Source organism: Tachypleus tridentatus, chromosome 6 (assembly GCF_004210375.1).
Source record: "Tachypleus tridentatus isolate NWPU-2018 chromosome 6, ASM421037v1, whole genome shotgun sequence".
Lineage (NCBI taxonomy): Eukaryota > Metazoa > Arthropoda > Merostomata > Xiphosura > Limulidae > Tachypleus > Tachypleus tridentatus.
Window position 1 is genome coordinate 137,379,197 of NC_134830.1, and position 20,793 is coordinate 137,399,989.

At 34.5% G+C, this 20,793-nt stretch overlaps 1 protein-coding gene and 1 long non-coding RNA gene across 8 annotated transcripts in view; one reads left to right on the forward strand and one right to left on the reverse strand.

Annotated features, from left to right (window-relative positions):
* Window positions 1-20,793, reverse strand: part of LOC143253788 (RNA-binding protein Musashi homolog Rbp6-like) — a 205,186-nt gene that overhangs the window by 17,168 nt on the left and 167,225 nt on the right. For all 7 annotated transcript variants that reach the window (XM_076508163.1, XM_076508161.1, XM_076508162.1 and 4 more), the window contains 4 exons: window positions 11,593-11,675; window positions 9,302-9,386; window positions 6,685-6,717; window positions 6,199-6,303 (listed from right to left, as the gene is read on the reverse strand). In XM_076508163.1, coding sequence (XP_076364278.1) covers window positions 6,199-6,303; window positions 6,685-6,717; window positions 9,302-9,386; window positions 11,593-11,675 — 306 coding nt within the window. The remainder of the gene's footprint in view (window positions 1-6,198; window positions 6,304-6,684; window positions 6,718-9,301; window positions 9,387-11,592; window positions 11,676-20,793) is intronic.
* The window catches only part of LOC143253789 (uncharacterized), a 34,662-nt gene continuing 28,522 nt past the window's right edge, over window positions 14,654-20,793 (forward strand). Inside the window, exon 1 of the long non-coding RNA XR_013029847.1 lies at window positions 14,654-15,184. This is a non-coding gene — a long non-coding RNA (uncharacterized LOC143253789). The remainder of the gene's footprint in view (window positions 15,185-20,793) is intronic.

Sequence of the window (20,793 nt, forward strand, 5' to 3'; positions counted from 1 at the left end):
GAGCTTCAAAACCAAAGTGGTTATTACCATAGGGTTTTAAAATAGGGTGCTTTATCAAATTACTGACTTTCTAAAACTGTTCACTAAAGGTGGAGTCCATATATTACATCATAAATATTAACTTCAATTATTTTTAGTTGTTGTAGCACTCAGATTAACAAAACTGGTCCCCTCCCCTAGTGACACAACGATAATATCTGCTGACTTACATCGCTATAAACCCGGTGGGTAGAGCACAGATAGTCCATTGTATAGCTTTGTGCGTAACTTATACAAAAAACAACAACAAAAAAAAACAACCGACACCTCCAAAAGCTTGGATGAAACGATCTACTTCCTATGTAAGATACATAGAGGACCACAGTAGCAATTGGGTGAATGAATTAGAATATTCATGCTATCTTTTTGTTTAAATTTCTCTGCATGAGTCGTATGTTCCTGGGGCCTCCTGTGACATACAAAGTCATGTGTCCCCAATCAAGTTGTTGAAAAAATAATTTCAAACAATGTGCCTTAAAACCAAGGGGGGAAGGGTATGAATCCTTTCAGTAAATTTAAGGAGATTTTTTAGTAAGTCTGTTTGGTTTACATACATACGTACCCTCAGCAGCAAGTTTATAAGCTTACAACGCTAAAAACCGGGTTTCATTGAGCTTAACAACAAATAAACATTTTGATAAGTTTTCTCTCGCTATATTGTAATCGTTCTTAGTTCGAGAGTAATAACACAAATATATATGAAATAATATTCATAGGGAATAGATAACTCATAAAATATGTTCGTTACCTCTGCCTCAAAAGAATCGTAGAGATAATTTAAAAGTAAACAACAGTAAGAGACATGAAATATGGGAAAAAGTCGTACAAATGTGAGATCGGGTTTTATCTGATGATAACCAATGTCTATTTCGGAATTCTAGTGATGAACATAACGTATTCGAAAACCCAGAATTTCACAATCATCGTTGTAAAAAAATAAGAATTCTGCTAGTTGGTGTGTGTGTGTTTTCTTGTAGTAAAGCCACATCGGGCTATCTGCTGAGTCCACCGAGTGGAATCGAATCTTTGATTTTTAGCGTTGTAAGTCCGTAGACATACTATTAGTTGGTAACAAGTTAATACTGTATTACAGTTCTGAGACACGTAGGCTTAACGTACCATTTCTTGAGAGATTTAGGTTATAAACAAAATCAATAAGAACTGAATTATGTGACTTTTTTGGGGGGTTCGTGGAAAGCAAAAAACGTCATTCAGTGAGCAAAATCGATTGTTGGTAAATTACACACACACACAACATTAAGTCAATGCTGTATTATAAAAATACGAAGAAGAATTTCGGCAAGGTTGGGTAAACGTGGATTCAAGTTATAAGTGATATCAAGAAATATTTTTTTATGGAAGTGAAAAGACAGTAATGCAACATGCCAGAAAAATCTGGTGCCTCTATTGAAAGGATCAATAGACTTCAACTTAGTTGCTGACAGAAACTATACCATTAGGTTTCTTTTATTTCCTGAGGTCTTTTCACATATATAAAACGTTTCTTTAATACACACGATAATTCAAACTAGTTTCGCCAAGAAAAGAGGGCTAAATGCATTTTGTTACGCAATTTATAATCATTCAATAATTTTAACTCAAACCAATTTAAATCGTGGTTATTTATTTTGTAAGAGAGAAAAAATATTTTTAAGTGAATTTTTGAAGTTATTTCGAGCATATACAATTTGTTAAAGGCAGAATTGAATTATTTTCGAAGATTTCCTATATTAAAAATGGGGAAAGAAGATTTATGAGAGTTATCAGTACCTTATATTAAACTACTAGCGTATAGCCTGTCCATCACCCCATAGTATACTCTAATCTCTCATTTCACAGCTAACTGAAATAAATAAATTTTGTAAACTCATGCTTGACCAACAAATAGACAGAAAAGTACAGACGACGCAGTCAAACGTCGGTGAATTCCTTTGTGAGCCAATCAAAATTAAGATCATACATGAAAAGAATTCGTGGCGTAGTTATAAAATTATTATTGGAAAAAAATAAATCAGATTACAACTAATATATAGAAAAGCCAGTGCGTTTTGGTAACATTACGTTCCAACAATGGCTTTTATGTAGTGTTGCTTAGCAACAAAAGTATAACCTAATATTGTTGTTAGTCTAGTCACTGAAAGTATAAAATGAAAAAAAAAATCTTATTTCATTTATTTAAAGTCTCCGTCGAATGAAAAGTTAATGTTTATAAAAAACATTTGTGAATATAATAGAAAATAGTTTTATTCAGAAAAGGTTTAAATTTGAAATTAAATCGACATTTTTACTTTCATAATAAACTGTATGCACTTGGCTATAGACTAGGTGATCCCACACTATGTCTTTATGTTAGGCTTTTTATACCAACGCTCACTTATACGGATTGATGGTACCTCCTAACAGCCCCCTTGCACCTCCCGTCACTAAAATCGTAATGGACAAACAATAATCGAACTATTCGGTTTAGATAAGTGCATTTTGGCTTTTCTGATACCTCCTACTTCTAGAAATCAAGCATGACGTAACAAACACTGGCTTTTATATAATTAAATTTTCACCTAACTCGAATTTCATGAATTCAATGTTTGCGATTGCTCCAAGCTAATTAAAGTAATTTAAAAGGTATTTTAATTTAAAAGGGTCAGAACCTATACCGAATAAATTAATTTTGAAAATGACATATGACACAAAAATAAAAATCATAGACAATAAAAATAAATGAGATTTGTGAAGAAAAAAAAGTTCTAAAACAGAACGGCATAAAATTTGTGATCTGTGTTATGAAACTTTTTAGTGTATACAATATTTTGGAGTAAAAGATACCAAACAAGCACATCGTTTATGCAATACACTTCTCAGAAATTTGTAGACTTTTGCTCATACGAAGCTTAGAAATAATTTTAAAAATATACAAGTTATGGTTCGTGTGTTTGTGTGTTTTTTTTATAGCAAAGCCACATCGGGCTATCTGCTCAGCCCACCGAGGGGAATCGAACGCCTGATTTTAGCGTTGTAAATCCGGAGACATACCGCTTTACTAGCGGGGAGCAGTTAGGGTTCTTAAATGAATAACAAATAAATTTGTACAATTTCTTATTAGGCCTAACTTGAGTATATTATTACCCAATGAAGGGCACTGCAAGATCGCAAATAAAAGTATTTTAACGTAGAGAAAAGTCCGTGTATAATTTTACGAGTTTGACTTTAGGCTTACGGTTTAGTAAAGTAATATTACGAATTAATATTAGTAAAAAAAACCCAACAAAAACAATAAAACCGCAAGATTGTACTTTTTCTACTACTATCAATTTAAATATTAATAATTGTGTTTGTTTATAACATTTAACCGCAAGCAAAAGAACCGCAAGTAAAATATCTTTGTGTTAAAAGTAAGCACGTGACTATTGGTGTAATGTTACATAAGATCTATTTATTAAATTAGTAGCTTTCTCAAGCTATGGTTCCACCTTTTAATAACACAGAAGCTAACTATTGAAAAGATTGCATTATCCAAGACTGAGAGATATAATACTTATAATTATTAGATATTTTATATTCTATAGCGATATTAAAATCATAATATTTCTTGTTCTGGTATAAGCCATAGGCTTATTTCTACATTCTAAGGCATCTTTGGAAAAAACAACAGCAAAAAAACTGAAGTAAAAATGCCCGTATAAAACATTAATGTTTTAATATCTTTATTTCCAATGGCACAAAGAATTTGCAACATTCTGAACAAGTTTAAAGTGTCACCTATATTAGAGCCTGTAAAGATACAATTTCGAACCTATGGTGTTAAGGTAAATTCACTTGCAGAGTAAATGAACGATATGTTTTGTTTCTAATTTTAGTTCACTGTTTAAAATAGAAACAACATTTCTTATTTTGATTGCTGTCTGTATAGCACTTGTGAAATTCGTTTTAAAAACATTTTCATCAGTCAAACTTTATATTCTAAGAGGATACCGTTATATCTAAGTTAGGCATAATCGTAGCAAGATAACATGAAAGTTTCCCTATGTTTTGATATATTACTAATTTGATAGCATATTATCAGCTAAGTTCTTTAAAACGATATTTCAGTTAAACGATACACAACTAATTTCCACATTAAAGTAGTTTTATATTTTAAAATGCATAAAAGTTTATATTTATGAAGTTTTCAGAACAAGCTTAGAATGACTTGTAAAAGAACCAAGGTGATAAAAATATATCAATAAACATACCATAGTGTGAATAAATATAGAACAATAATTTAACTTATTCACTCAAAAAATATACATGGTTCTTTACGAAAGTAGTTTTAGTTTAGGCACATAGTTAATAAGCTTTTCCAGGTTTATAAATATGCACAGTAATTTTAAACTACTAATCATAACAATCCACGAGTGAAAGCAAAGGAAAATATAATAGGTTAACCACACTACATCCGCTATATCCAGTCTCGCTAGGATTTGCTCCTAACAACAGGGTTCATAAGGCCAGATGAAGTACAAGACAGTATTGGATTAGACGCTGTGTATATTATTAGTTTTAATGAACAACTATTATAGTACGAGTAAGATTAAGTCAATTGTAATTATTACCAATTTTATTTAAGTTATTTACAAGGCAAATTTATGGGGTATGAATTAATAACACAACGTTATTTATTTTATCCTAACACTGGCTATTTATTCATTATTTACATATAACAAAACTTGAAATATGTAGAAAACCGAAACATGTTCAAAAAACGTATTTAACGTTTTCTTCTTCAAGCAACATTGGCTGTGAAAATGGAAAGCATGGGCTTAATTAACTGGTCCCCCCATGACGAGGTGGCTTGGGGCGCTCGACTTACAATCCCAGGGTCGCGGGTTTGTCTCCTCGGCTTCACCAAATATACTCTCTTTCAGCCGTGGGAGCGTTATAGTATGACGGTCAATCTCATTATAGGGTCCGGCATGGCCAGGTTGTTAAGGAGCTCGACTCGTAAATCTGAGAGTCGCGAGTTCGAATCTCTGTCGTACAAAACATACTCGTCCTTTCAGCCGTGCGGGCGTTATAATGTGACAATCAATCCTGTTATCCGTTTGTAAAAGAGTAGCTCAAAAGATGGTAGTGGATGGTGATGACTAGCTACCTTCCCTCTAGTCTTTCACTGCTAAATTAGGGATGGCTAGCGCAGATAGCTCTTGTGTAGCTTTGCGCAAAATTCAAAACCAAGCTTGCTTAACTAATATTTATCTTACAATAACGAAACTGTATTGCATTTATACCTGGCTTCAGTTTTCCTAGTCGGAAGGGGATGGGTCGCAGTGAGACAGATATAAGGGTCAGAATGATAGACATTCTACTTGCGTTTGAGGCTGAACTAACGCAACGAATTTAGACATATAATTATAAAACAAATGTTGATTAAGAAGCTATACAAACATCTACAAACGTTAATTTTGAATTTCTTCATCGGTATGCAGCTTTTTAACTAGATTTTTACACCAAAATATTCACATATTTCGGTAATACATATTATTAAGGGGATTAGGCCCCACGAGCTGCCGACTGGTCTGGTTACGAGTAGTATTATTTTATATAATAATAATAATTAACCTAACATTTCCTTTACAAATTGCTTTCATCCATTAAATCGTCGATATCTATTATTAATTAAATCTCGCTAAAACTACGTTACTTAATATTAAATTTAGGCTTAACTATTCACATTGAGTGCTGTATTTGACTTTTAAAACGCATACAAACATTTTCATGCGTCTTATATTGTCATCCCAGTACAATCGTGAAGAATTATCACTTCCCATCCTTCAATAGTCTAGTTTAAGAGCTTATGTTACACCTCCCGGTATTCGTTTTGTTCTCATACAAGAACAGCATCGTGTGTCGTTTTTTTTTTCCTTCTGTTATGTCATATCCAGACTTAATTAACAACTTTTCTTAATTATTGTTATTCCTTCGTCAAGTTTTAACTCGAAAAACAAACATAAGAATAATAAACATTTGAAACTTTTAATTTTGTCATGTCCAGATCAATATAAGATGAGTTCGGGTTTATAATATTTGCATACAATGGATTACATGCGACGGTCGAGTATGATTAAATAGTGACAAGGTCAAGAGAGAAGGAGGCACAAAATTACTACATGTCAAAGTTCATACCTGCAAATAAATGGCCAAAACCTGGGTATCCTGGATAACTTGCCCGTCCGTAGCTATAGGCCGGGAACCCAACTGAAGACAGGGGGGCACACAGGACGTCAGAATCTAAACCAAAACCAAAAGTTAATTCAATCCAACTTGACTACTTAATGATACTGCACAAGAAACAGGTACTAACAACGTTTAGTGATATATTTTGGTTTTGAAATTTTACTGCGATAAACGCAACACAGTTTGTAGCTACTATTTATTTGTTCTTAGGTTTTTATAGCTATTTTAAGACTTTTTATGTGTGTTCTATTTAATTTGATTTCAATCCACTGTGAACAAATGTTTACAGAAAGACATTACACGTATGAGTGAGTACACACAGGAATATAATGGATCACGTGTAGGAAAGGAAAAGCAAGTGGAAAATATAATTAGCTGTTTACAGGAAATGATGGGAACTAGTTTCATACAACTGAAAAATGAGTGGGCACTTACCATCAGTGAGGGCTCCAAGTGGCCAAACAAGGTCTGGAAGTGGACGAAGAGTGTCAACAAATATGAATAATCGTAAGTCTGAACTGAACACTTATTAAACTATGTATAGGCTATTAACACCATAATTTACGTTAAAATGAATAATTTCGTTTTTCTAAATGTAGAGTAAATGAGTAACGAAAACCTGTTTCATGTCTTAAACTTTTATATCGGTCATATTTTTACAATAATTCGCCATAACTATTCTAAGAATTATATTAAAGGTACTCACGCAAATAATAACCTTTTCTTACAGTTTAATCATACATTGTTAGACCTGCAAATGTTTAGGAATATGTTGAAAGTGGGTGGCTTTTAGGTGTTCAGGGGACATGTCCCCCCGATTTTTAAAATTTTTTATTGTGATTCTGAATTTGACTAGATACATATGATCACAATGCGTTATGGAAAACTACCAATTTGCCTAAAACATGAGATTTTGTTTCCTAGTGCGTGTGAGCGTGAGAACAAACCCAAATGGGTGAGCCTCACGCTCAGTGCGCGCGTGTGTTGATAGCCTTGCATTATTATAATCACATAAAATACACGCACTGAAGGAACGAAGCCTACTTGCTGATGCCATAAAAAGTATCATTGATCATGTGCACTGAGTAATTTAAGCTAAGCCTACTTCTTGAAGTCACTAAAGACACTTTTCTTTACTGTGTTATCGCGTGTTACGTAGGGATAAAGCTAAAGCCCCATTTCGAAAGAGGGGATTTTTCCCGCTCATAATAACTCACTTTGCACTTAAAGATCCGTTGAACAAAAAAAGAAAAAAGGGGTATCAGGTGGTAAAATAACTAAAGACAGTCGTTGAATCAGTGTGGTACCTGAGATCTAAAATACTTTTCATTCGTTTGAATATTTTATGTTTGTTAAAAGCACACACATTGATATACTGAACTAGTCCTAAATGTATAGTCTCAAACTAAAGTGTTTTGAACAAACAAAACAAAATTTTAACACTTGTGTCTTCATATCAGAGAAAGAAAGAAAAGGAAAAAGGCTTAGAGTTAATGTACTGTATTCGGACATATTTTCTTTAAAATACAAACAAACTGTATTCTAAGTTTACAACTGTTACATGGAGGCCAGGCATAGTCTGTTGGTTAGTGTACTCGAACTCTTTACAGCCTTTTAGTACAAAGCATAATACACACCTTGGGACCATGATGCGTAACGGTTATAAGAGTAACGGTCATTCCAAATGCAGTCCATAAACCTAAAGCTAATTCAGTACGTCATGGTATGTGTTTTTAGGAGACGTAAAGTATGTAAACTAATGAAAAGTGTGTTAGACTTAAGATACTGCGTTCTTTCGTCATTTAACTTTTCAGTAAGCGTGTTTAGTTACCTGTTCGGTCAAACATGTATGTCTTAAGAGTTGGTAGTGGGTTTTGTCGATTAGCTGCCTTTACTTTAGTTTATCAACTCAAAATTAGGGCTGGATATAAACAGATAGCCCTTTGTGTAGTTTTTGGCGAAAATTCTGAAACAATCAAATATTAACACTCAGGGCCAGCCGGATTATTACTTTTACAGGCCCTAAGCTTGTTTGTTTGTTTGGGAATTTCGCACAAAGCTACTCGAGGGCTATCTGTGCTAGCCGTCCCTAATTTAGCAGTGTAAGACTAGAGGGAAGGCAGCTAGTCATCATCACCCACCGCCAACTCTTGGGCTACTCTTTTACCAACGAATAGTGGGATTGACCGTCACATTATAACGCCCCCACGGCTGGGAGGGCGAGCATGTTTGGCACGACGCGAATGCGAATCCGCGACCCTCAGATTACTAGTCACACGCCTTAACGCGCTAGGCCATGCCGGGCCCTATATTTTCTGATTTCAAAATCTTGAATAATTTCATCGAAACTGAGTCGACGAAGTATTTCCGCTTCTATGCACACTAGGGAAAGTGAATAAAGTCTGCCTGACACGTTGTTGTTGTTTTCTGAGGGTTTTTTATTCTTTTCTTCTGAGACAAAGAGCATTCTGCAGAGCAGTTAGTTTATCATCTGTGTATATTTAAAAAAAAAACACATACAACTTTATAAATTTTATACTGATCAATGCAGACCTGTTTTAGGTGAAGATAAGTAATAAAAAGAGAACAAAAATGGGAAAAGAGTTTGTAAGAAATTCTAACAAAGTTTTGATTTTTCCCAAGATTCCATGCTTTCTTTGAAATGTCAAACTATTTCAAAAAATCATTTTTTTTTTAGCTCCTGCTCTGCTAGTGCCCAAAGCACGTGCTTAGTCTGCCTATTGGGTAATCCAGGACTGGACACACTGCTGTTTTTGTTAAAACTAAACAGTAATTCTGTAATGTTTGGTTTGCGGTAGCATTGTATTTGAACACGGTTTTAAGTAGTGTTGTACGTTTTCGCAGAATGAATTTCCTTAAGTTGCTACTGGTTCTTCAGTTCATTTAGTGTGAGCAGCTGCCTTTTAAAAAAACTATACAAATTATAATAAATCAAAATCATGCCAAACACTATCTTAACGTAACTCTCTGGATTAAGTTGAGTGAGAAGGCAGTATTAAAAATTTAGTTTTTCTATCAAATACCAGCTTACCAAAGGCCCCTCTGCCTGTTCCTCTCCCACGAACAAGGGTACTCGGCATCATAACTTCTTTCGGCTGGGCTTTCTTACATTCAACCTATACACATGTAAATACATTATATTCTAAGACTAATTCAAAGACTGTTCACGTCTTTATTTAACAATTTAGTTCTTCGCCGTTACTAATTATTCTTATAATATCTAGCGCACCAAAATATAACTTGGTTTACTAAACTCAGAAAATAACCACGTTAAGGTTTAAATATCTTACTGATATAATATACATGCAATCGTTAATAACGTTACTATCAGTGTAAAGGACACAGTGATAGAAATTCGAACTAGGACTTCCTGTTCAGAACGTTCACAAAATCGCTTTTCAGGTTCCAAAGTCTTGGTCATTACTAATGAAATCACAATCGATAAGGAATCCAGCTAAGACAGTAGATTATTAGTACTAACATGTTTCATAACAGGAATTAACTACGTCAGTACAGTAAAGTTCGTGGTACATATCCTACCAAATATTTATTTACTATGTTAATATAAGGAGGGTAATATTATAAATCTTGCTGGCATCATATTAATTATTTTAAAAGAGTGACTTTAGTGTTACATGATTATGTCAGGTAACATTAATATTATCGTACAATTCACGTTTCACATCTTGTCTCTGATAACATTAACCCTTCTTTCATTGTTCCTTTGGAACTATTTTCTCTCCACAGTCGTGCTCAGTCCAGTGGTATGTCTGCGAACTTACAACGCTAGAAACCGGGTTTCTGTACCTGTGGTGGGAAGAGCACAGTTAGTTAGTTCACTGTGTAACTTTGTGCTTAATTACAGACAAACAAACTATTACGACACCGCAACTTGAATTGCAACAAGCTTAGCAAAGTGAGTTCAGTCTTAGATAACATATCCTGATAAACTTTTTAAGATCCCTTTCCTGTTTTCAGACAACTACGTCGATAACTTACGCTTAAGCGGTCTATGGCTAAATAATATTGCTGTTATTTCAGTTTCTTTGGCCATCTGTTTCATAGACGGCTATTGATTTTGAGATGTGGCTAAAAATTTATCACCTTTTGTGAACTTTAAATTTGTTTTTACTGTCGTGCTAATGGTATTAAGAATTAAGCTCACAATTGATTTTTGGGTCGGAGGGTTCTTTTTCGTAGCTACGAACTCCATTTCGCAGATGAAGGCATTATTGAAAATTTGTTTGGATTGCATTTTTGGTTTTTTGTTTGCTTCTAATTAGGCACAAAGCTGCACAATGGTCTACCTGTACTGAAACTCGATTTTTAGTGGTGTAAGTCGGCAGACATACCGCTGTACCGCGATGAGGCTGTAGTTTTGAAGCCGACTGCAGTATTAAACGCTCTGCCATGCGAAGTACCACAAAGAATATTGAAAGTTCTCTTTCTTAAAATGCTGTAGGAATGTTTTCTGTTTTCTCTTCTCTCTCTCTTTTTAAGGAATAGCTTGCTACATGATTTTATAACTATCCATGACGTTACGGCTCTCATCTGTGATGACAAGCTACATATACAGATCGTCCTCATAAAGTTCGATTAACATCTATATCATGTCAGAAGATAATGTACAACGTTATTACCGACGTTCGTGACAAATATGTCAATTTACATGGTCGAAGCGTTAAGGCACCATTTTCAATATATCATTTTACTCGTGTCTCTATTAATTGTTTTTTGTCGTACTTTACTGCTGTCCCATCTATAAGCTGTACAGCACAATTTAAATGAACCTGACTTGAAGCGACCACGTCAACTGGACGACTACATGACTAGAAAATGACTTCTTTTTGTTCTGCGGGTACTCCTGGTCCTACCTTCCATGTCCTTGTTCCAATGCTATCATAAATAATATTTTTCACAAGTCACAGAAAATAAATAAAAAAACTGTTTATGGGATCTTTTAACAAGCCAGCTAAAACAGGAGATGAACTAAAAATACTGTTTATAAGGATGTTTAATAAGTCAGCCAACATAGTTGATGGATTAAAAAACGTTCTTTATGGGATGTTTTTTAACAAGTCAGCTAACATAAGATATTAATTAAAAAACGTTGTTTATGGACGTTTCTCTACAAGTCAGCCAACATAGGAGATGAGTTAAAAACGTTGTTTATGGATTGTTTCAGTAGGAATAGAGAATGCGATATTATAAACAGAGATAAATAAAATGTTCAGTGAAGACTATCTTGAGAAATAGTAACTATAGTAACCTGAAATGTAATCAACTGATTAAATAAAGAAAGTGAATAAAATACACACTCACCATTTTGTTGTTGATTTCATGGAAATGAATTTCACAAATCTTATCCACAACGTCTTCGTTTTCGAATGTAACGAAACCAAAACCTACAAAATTGGGAGGAAAAGCATTACGAATTATGAAAAAAGCAACAAAAACTGAGGAGAAAAATTACTATTCGTCGAAATTAGTTCCGAGAACTGACGACTCTCGCCTTATGCAACCATTCGCAGCCACGTTAATTATTTTATATATCCTCCCCCCCCCACGATCACTGCTTATACACAGGATATGAAAAACTCGGAATATAAAACATTTAACGTCTCGCTTCACTTTATCGATTACTATCGATCAGACGCCATACAGATACAATTATGGTATTTGTTTATTACTGTTGTACTGATTACAGACGATAAGGATTCAGTTGAGATATCGTGGTCTTTAGAAGGGTTTAATCCGGGTATAAGGAACTGTAAAATCAAAACAAAAAACAAGGTGTACACAAAATATATCTATCTTATACGTGTGAGTATAGAGGTTGATACAGGCGATCCTCAGAATTCTTGGAGGAGGCGGGCGTGGCCTGATGCATATCTGCCGACCTAAAGATCGGAAACCCCGATGTTAAAACAGCGATATACCGCTAAATGAATTCTGCATTTTTAGATGTTGGGGCGTTAAAAGTGTGGCAGTTAATTCCGCTACGGTAGGTCATATTAGCGGCTGGTGCTGTTGACTGGTTACTCTAGCTCTCGTCAGTTGTTCTAGGGGCCGGCATGGCCAGATGGTTAAGGCCCTCGATTCGTAATCCGAGGGTCGCGGGTTCGAATCCCCGTCACACCAAACATGCTCGTCCTTTCAGACGTGTGGGCGTTATAATGTGACGGTGAATCCCACTATTCGTTGGTAAAAGAGCACCCCAAGAGTTTGCGGTGGGTGGTGGAGACTAGCTTTAGTTTTACAGTACTAAATTAGGGACGGCTAACTCAGATAGCCCTCGAGCAGCTTTGCGCGAAATTAAAAAAACAAACAATAAAACAAATAAACAAGAATTAATAATAACCCCCATTAGAGTAAACTATGTCCTTAGAGCTAAACTCAAAATATACATTTACGCTATTCAAAGTTATTTTAGGTTAGGAAATATTATGAAAATGTAACCACACCTAGTTGTTAAACAGGGCGTAGGTGTAATAAAAAAATTCACAGAAGAAATAAGACAGCTGTAAGTTTGATCAGAGTTGGTTCAGTCATACGTGTTTATTCAAGGCTAAATCCCTAAGGACGTGGTAAAGCTTTGCTTAGGTCATATTCTGTTTCGTACCAGAACAGAGGCCTTGAGATTTATGATCCCAGGAAACAGTGCCATCTTTGTTTCTACAATGATAATTTTATTTGAAATCCATTTAAGAACATACATAATTTCCCATTAATTTACATTTATTGTCATCATTATTATTATCGCAGAGTACTGTATCTAACTCCATCTTTCTTCGCTAGAGTGCTCTGCACTAAAACGAGATGCCTCGCGAATTCGCCTGTGATTAAACGGTCCACAAAACTTGAACGTTTCTTTAGCTTTCAGACAGGTATTAGGTCATGTCTAATATTTTAAGATCAAACAGATTTAAGAAAACCGCAAAGATTACAGTTAACACACGGAAATCGTCTTCATTTTGGATTCTGTTGTTGTTAGCGTTTGCCAAATGAGGAAGCCACAACTAAAGATAATAGTTTTCTTGGATACAATTTCAACTTTTGGGCCAATTTATTTATTATTTGTAACAGATTCTAAACGTAGGAACATGTTATTGTGAAATAATTTACCTCACCGTATTAATACCACCCCCGGTGACTCAGCAGCAATATAACACTAAAAATCAAGTTTCGGTGAACAGAACACAGATAGCCCATTGTGGTAAGTCTGCACTTTAAAAACGAACAGTCACGAGAAAAAACAGCTATCATCTGAAAATGTATACTGATTTGTAAATAATATTTTGGAAAACGAAATCAAGTTCTGTCACGGCATTGGAATTATAACTCGGCCGTATTTGAATCGTAGAGAATAACGAATTCTGATACGCTCTCGCTCGGATTCACTTAAACTTGCAATATAACTGATGAAAAACGTGAAAGTGGTTCCTGCTACTTTTGGTTGTGGCGAATTCAAATAACCCTTATAGCCTAATAATATCGACTCTGATGGAAAGTAAACCGAATCCCCCTTGGCGACTATAACAGAATCGCTTTTCAAGGTGACGTGGCTTGTTTACTGACGAAGGTTTTTAGTTCAGAACTTTGTTTGTCCAATGGGATCGACCCAGTCAGAAACAATAAAACTACTACGTTGTCCCAGTTCCTATGTAACTCAATGAGAGTGTAATATTTAGGGTTTGTCGTTATACACGATTTTTTTTTTTAATTTTACTTGAATAATCACCTTGCAAAGATAAATTAAACTGTACAGTAACTACGCTTCTCTGATACGCGTTTTCTTAGCCTGTCTTGTAATCGGACAACAACAGTGATTGGGATTTGAAGATCTGCACTGTAACATAAAGGAAAACGAAGAGAGATCACGACAGTTTTTTATTTACGATTATTATTTTTTTAACCACATAACATTTTTTGTTTGTCTGTGATTTAAAACGCAATGCAACAGACATCAGGTTTTCTAGCAACTGGCAGAAAATATTCTGACTTAAGCTGTTCCAGAACTATTACAGTGATGGTGTCACTCCGCATGAGAAAGAAGTCCCAGTTTATCTACTCTTGGAAGTATGGCAAATATATTAACTAGGCCTAGCAACTTCGCCGAATTGGAAACGTTCCAAAGGACTGGAAATAAGTAAATGGCTTTGCTCGTGCATTCCTATTGGACACACCAGAGACTAGCTGCCCAACTATAAACAAGTCATTTCGAAACAAGAGCCATGGTCTCCGCAATAGTAATTGCCTGTTGTTATAAGGTTTCAAAGTAAAACCATGATAAATAAAAAATGCTCCTAAAATAAATTCAAATACTTGGTGTTGTAAGGCTTCGAATTAACATCACAGTAAACAAAAGTGCTTGAACGCCTTAACAAGTTAAGCCTACTTATAGTAAACATATATACAAGAATAACTTTATTCTGAAACTTAAATAAATAACTTTATTTATATTTATCAAATTTCTAAAGTTTGTTTCAATATCGTAATCCTGAAAAGTACAGGAAACGAAGTAATTCCCGTTTCGCTTTTTCATAACAACTGTAGTACCAAACGACGTCAGGTTCAGAAACATCGTCGGTTAAAATCAGATCGTATTCAATATTTAATCAACGGATCATACTCAGCTCTGTAAACTGTATTTCGTAATATCCCTGAGACCCTGTAAACTATTATTTCTTAATCCTCCAGAGAGTCTGGAAACCCACGATATTGTCCAGAAAGGTGGTGCAGACATTGTATTTACCGCCACAGGGAGAACTGACAGCACGGGAAAGTTTCAAAAGAATCCGAGGTGTATCAACTTATACAACATGAATCTCGTGCTGCCCGCTTGTCACCATGGAAACAAAGATGGCTGTTCTGCTTCAGTGAATATAAACCTTATAATTCGACGAAGCGAACCGTAAGTCACTTTCATAGAGATATATGGATTAGAGGAAATTATATGTTACCGAACATCCAATTATCTTATAGCAAGAGTTAGCAACAGTGCCTTTTTCAGCAGAGAGTGCACCAAGGTTTTCTCTAACTGTCAATTAAAGTCGTTATAATGACATTTCCCAAGGTCTAACACTGCAAAAACTTGAAAATCATCTAAACATAGGTTAAACATTAGATTACTGAGTGGCTTAAACTTTCTTGATTAAACCGGTAGAAGCAATTGTATGTTCGCGTTTCGAAAGTAATTTGTTTCTGAAAAAAACAAAACAACAGTAAAAACGTAAGACTGTACAAGGACAGAACAAAGACTTTAGTTTTTATTTTCTAGTTTGTTTTTAGTTTATTTGCAGTTGAAAAGAAAAAAGGAAAGAAACAGAGTCATTCAGTTGTAGCAAATGTTTTTGCATCTGTTGTCTGGTGGTACAATAAGCAATAAGAAACTACGGCCCATTTATCTTTCCTTTGCCCATTAATAGTAGCTGGACTGACCCCAGCTTCAATAATTTCCGTACGTCAGGCCGGGCAGGAGATATTCGTCAGCTTATCAATATCAATTACGGTGACAGTTAACGTGATTTGCTGTTATTACGCGCTTCATACCCAGGTGGCAGCACCGAGGGAGTCCTCCTCACGACACTGTGAGTCAACGCAATGAGAAATCACTAAAACATTTTTTTTTTAATTTATTGCTGGGGCCAGAATAAGGGAAAGACAATTATCTCTCAATCACAGAAACAGAAACTTTAAACTAGCCTTTCACTTTTCGGTTTGATTCGGAAATAATGCACTGTAAGTATTACGGCACGACTTTCTGCTAAAGTTATCGAAAGGACAAGACATATTGATTACGTTCAGTTGTTAATTAAAATAAAGATCTAGTCAACGTTGAATATTGATTATATGTTACTATGACGATAAAAACAAGGGTGCTGGGGTTGAGGGTATATAGCTCCACGTTGTGAAAAATAAATAAATCATTTCTTAGTATATGCTGTTTCTCCAAGTAATTTTATGAAAAATATACGCTGGTTTAATTTAAAAGTATGAAGTAATAACACTGTCAGTGGTGTAACTACAGAGTTGACTGGGGATAACTCTCCCCAGTAGTGAGTTGTGGTAAAAATAAATAAAAATCTTAATTAAACAATCTCCCCTTCAACCAGAATTTGAAAAATTACACGTTTTGTCCACCCGACCCACCCATAGAAACATTTCTAGCAACGTCAGTGATAACTCTATTTTGTATGAAGTATAAATGAGATATATCATCTTAGAAACTATTTCGAATTAATTTACAATAAGTTTGTACAAATTAACTGATCAAAATTTCTGGATAGAACTAAAAGAAAGAAATTTGTAAATGACCGAAGCTAATTTTGTTTTACAAATTGTCCAAGAACAAACCAATTAGTGAAAATTAACACACACAAATGAAAATTTATAAAGATTAAAATGCAATATATCAATACTTGAAAATGGATTAGTTTATTAATAAGTTCTAGTAATAAATTAGTGTTAGAAAAAAAACCCTAAAAACAACCTAAGTGTGATATACATGGGCGTCAGGAGAGTAAATCGGGTCAAATTTTAAACCCACGTGTATTTTTTCTTACTCAAAAAACGTTGATAATTAATTACATTAGGATTACAGCAGATGCTAAGAAATATTTTTTGTTTTAAATAAGTTTAGAAAGTTCTACAAAAGGAAAAAAATCAAATTGAAAATATTGAGATTTCTTTTTATCCCTCTTATGTGCAGGCCATTTAATGTCGGTACATTACTTTACCCTATAGCAGAGGAGCAGCATTCAACGTGGCCGCCAATAAATAAACAGAGCTTTATTTGAGCAAAAACTACTTGTACGTGATTGGTTATTAATTAAGGCGAGACTACATCAGCAATCTGGTTTACGTCAGCGAAAAAAAAAAGGAACTTTTAATGGAATTGGGAATATGGGAACAGCTAGAATTGAAACAAGAAAACCATTTCAAATAGTTCTATTGTCCCGAGACATTTTCCTTTGCGGATTACAATATCATTATAAGTTTGTGCAGAAATATGTTAGCTAAGCATAACCTGTGCTATAGTTTCATTGTAAAACGATGCAAATCTGATAGAATCAGAAATCAGTTTGTTTCTTCTTCTTTGTCGGTATTTGGGTATAAAGACCCCGGATGGTCAGGTTCTTCTGACTACTCCTCCCTCCTGTACGTTGATATACAGCTTCTGGTAAATGTGTTTATAAATAATAAACGAGGGCCAGAGTAACCCGCACTTACTCCGGCCCCTCTCAGGGCATTGTTCATGTATTATCTACATGCACATTTGTGTAAAGGTACCATTTCTCTTAAAAGTTCCATAATCCTTTACACGTTCAGTAGTTATAGGCTTAAATTATGAATATTTACATAAATACCCTACAATATTTTTTAAATTAAGTCTAAAACTAATGTGGGCTTTAGTTTAGTAGTTAGATGACCCGTTCTTATTTCTTATGTATATATTCAATGGAGAAAGGTCCTTAGGACTATCTTCATTATGTATGCAATATTTGTCTACTTCACATAATAAATTATTTTTTCTCCAATTTTTATCGAAATAATTTAGTGTACTATGTAGGACACTACAATACGTTGTAGTTTTAGTCCACAAAACTAATGTGGGCTTTAGTTTAGTAGTTAGATGACCCGTTCTTATTTCTTATGTATATATTCAATGGAGAAAGGTCCTTAGGACTATGTATGCAATATTTGTCTACTTCACATAATAAATTATTTTTTCTCCAATTTTTATCGAAATAATTTAGTGTACTATGTAGGACACTACAATACGTTGTAGTTTTAGTCCACAAAACTAATGTGGGCTTTAGTTTAGTAGTTAGATGACCCGTTCTTATTTCTTATGTATATATTCAATGGAGAAAGGTCCTTAGGACTATGTATGCAATATTTGTCTACTTCACATAATAAATTATTTTTTCTCCAATTTTTATCGAAATAATTTAGTGTACTATGTAGGAGTTCATTTGTTATTGTTTTTATGTTTCAGTTTTTGTGTATGAAATCAGAGGAAGTAGTTCTAGGGACTTTTTATACTGTCGTAAGTAATGAGTATTGTGTTGTTTGTAATTTGGTTAGTACTAGTATTTTTGTTACATTTATCCATATTGGAGCTGCATAGCAAGTTATAGGTCAGATGTATATTTTGTAGATTTTTAATGTGTTGTCGGCTGTTGCTCCACTGTTTTTACCAGTTAGACTCCTAGCATAGTTTGTTCTTTGCCATATTTTCGTTCTAATATTATTTAAATGGTTTATCCATGCTAATTTTGAGTCGGATGTTAATCCTAGAAATTTGGCGGATGTAGCAGTCTGAAGAAGTGTTCCGCTCATGTATAACTCAGGTTGTTCTTTTTTGTATTTGGTTAATTTTGTGAAAACCACTAGTTTGGTTTTTGTTGTGTTTATTTTAATTACATATTTTGAGCAGTATTCACTTATTCTATTTAATTGGGGTTGTATATTTGTAGCTGCTATTAATAATGTGGGGCAATTTTCCAGGCTGCAACATCATCAGCGAATTGTGACAAGTATCCATGATCTGGATCGTTCAGAGGCATTTTGGTAACATACATGATGAGGGTAACACCCCTCCCTGAGGTACACCTGCCCCTGGAGTGAATAACTCTGAGAAGATTCCCTCAACATTTATTCTACATTTTCTGTTTTCCAAAAAGTGTGAGAGTCAGCGTAGTAGTCCCCTAGACCGTTGTGGCATACCATGTTGAAAGCTTTCTCAATATCAAGAAAGCATATAACAGTGCGTTCTCTTTTATTAAAGCTATCTACTATTGATTTATTTAATTCAGGTGATCGGTTGTTTGTCTGAATTTTATATAAACATTTTGTACTTTAGGTAATGCTAATGTTATCTCCAGGAGAATCTGTTGCCGATATTCGTTCAACAATTTTTACCCATACATATGGTTAAGCCAATTAGTCGGTAGCTATATGGTTTATTGGCTGGCTTTTCTTCTTTTTGGAATATTTATACGTTTGCATGCTTCCAAGAAACTGGAATATATCCAGATATCAGTGATAGGTTGAAGATTGCCGTTATGTATTCAGATAATTTCGGAGTGTCTTTTTTTGGAGAGGATGTCTTGTATGCCATCTTCTCCCGGTTTTTGCCCTTTTTATTGTTTCCCCGAGTTCTCGTTTTTTGTTAAATTCGTTTCTGTTAAAATATTCGTTTATTTGTTCAATTTTCGTACACAGCTTCTCGAAGACTATCTGATCTAGTCGTCCATAATTTAGAAGTGATAGACTAGAGGGGAAACTTAAACAACACCATCCACCGCCAACTCATGGGCTATTATTATACCAAAGAATAGTAGAATCGGGCATTAAGTTATAACGCCCTTAAGAGTGAATTAAAATATAACTGTACAAAAAAATAGAGTGATTCAATAATAATAGAAACTGAAAACTATAAACAAACTCCACATACTGTAAACAGTTATATTTTGTACAAGAAACTCTAAAGTACCAGTGGTGTGAGAGAGCTTTTTTATTAAAACTTAATCAAGGCAATATGTGCAAAAATTATGAAAGCCAGAACAACATTCAAAATGCACTATAGTTTTTGGAAAACAGCCAACACTGAAAGACTGTACATGTTTCGGTAGTTTCACGATATAATAATCAGTAATAAAATATACACGACAAATGTGAATCTTTATTACAAATGTAATATGTACGTTTTAATGGTAGTATAAATGTTATATTTAATAAATTAATATTTATCTCCAAGCTATGAATTAACCTAGCTAATCCCTTCATTTCTACTGCTTCCCTTCCCAATGGCTCAGCCGTGAGTTTGAAGGTTTATAACGCTAAAAATCGAGTTTCAATAGCTGCGGTGGGTAGAGCACGGATAGCCCATTGTGTAGATTTGAGCTTAACAACAACCTAAGACGTATCTTCGTTTAGCAAGGAGTTTTTATCTCAAAGGCCTGAATCAGCATGCATGTTTATAGGATTACTTTTTTTCTTTCTCGGAGATGGCGAATTATTTTCTTAGAGGTGTAGGAATACATTATTCCACAAGCATGATTTATTTTCTTAGACGTTTATCATGCTCTGAAATCTCTCGTTTTTTTTGTTTCTCCAAACTGTTTATCTGTTATATACAGCACATAAAATGAAAACATTCCCATTTGTGCTACTGAACCAAACAGACGAAGTTGTTAGAAGAGAAGACAAAATTGGTTTCAAAGCGCGCTCCTACTATAATAGGTAAATACCTTATTTGTCCACCGTCAGATATCTCTAGACTAGGATATCATCTGAAAACCAGTTCTAGATATTCTCAACTGACAAGTACAATTGTTTTGTTGATAAGCGCCTGATAAAAGGAACTCTTGTAGTTGTCACCATGGCAACTACAGAACCCGCGTAGGCTTTGTACAGCCGTACGCACGAAACGTTCAGTGTTTATAATAGAAGTAATCTTTGAAGAGGTACACAGGCTGAAGAAAGCAAGCGATCTGTGCTGTATTGAGTCGTTTG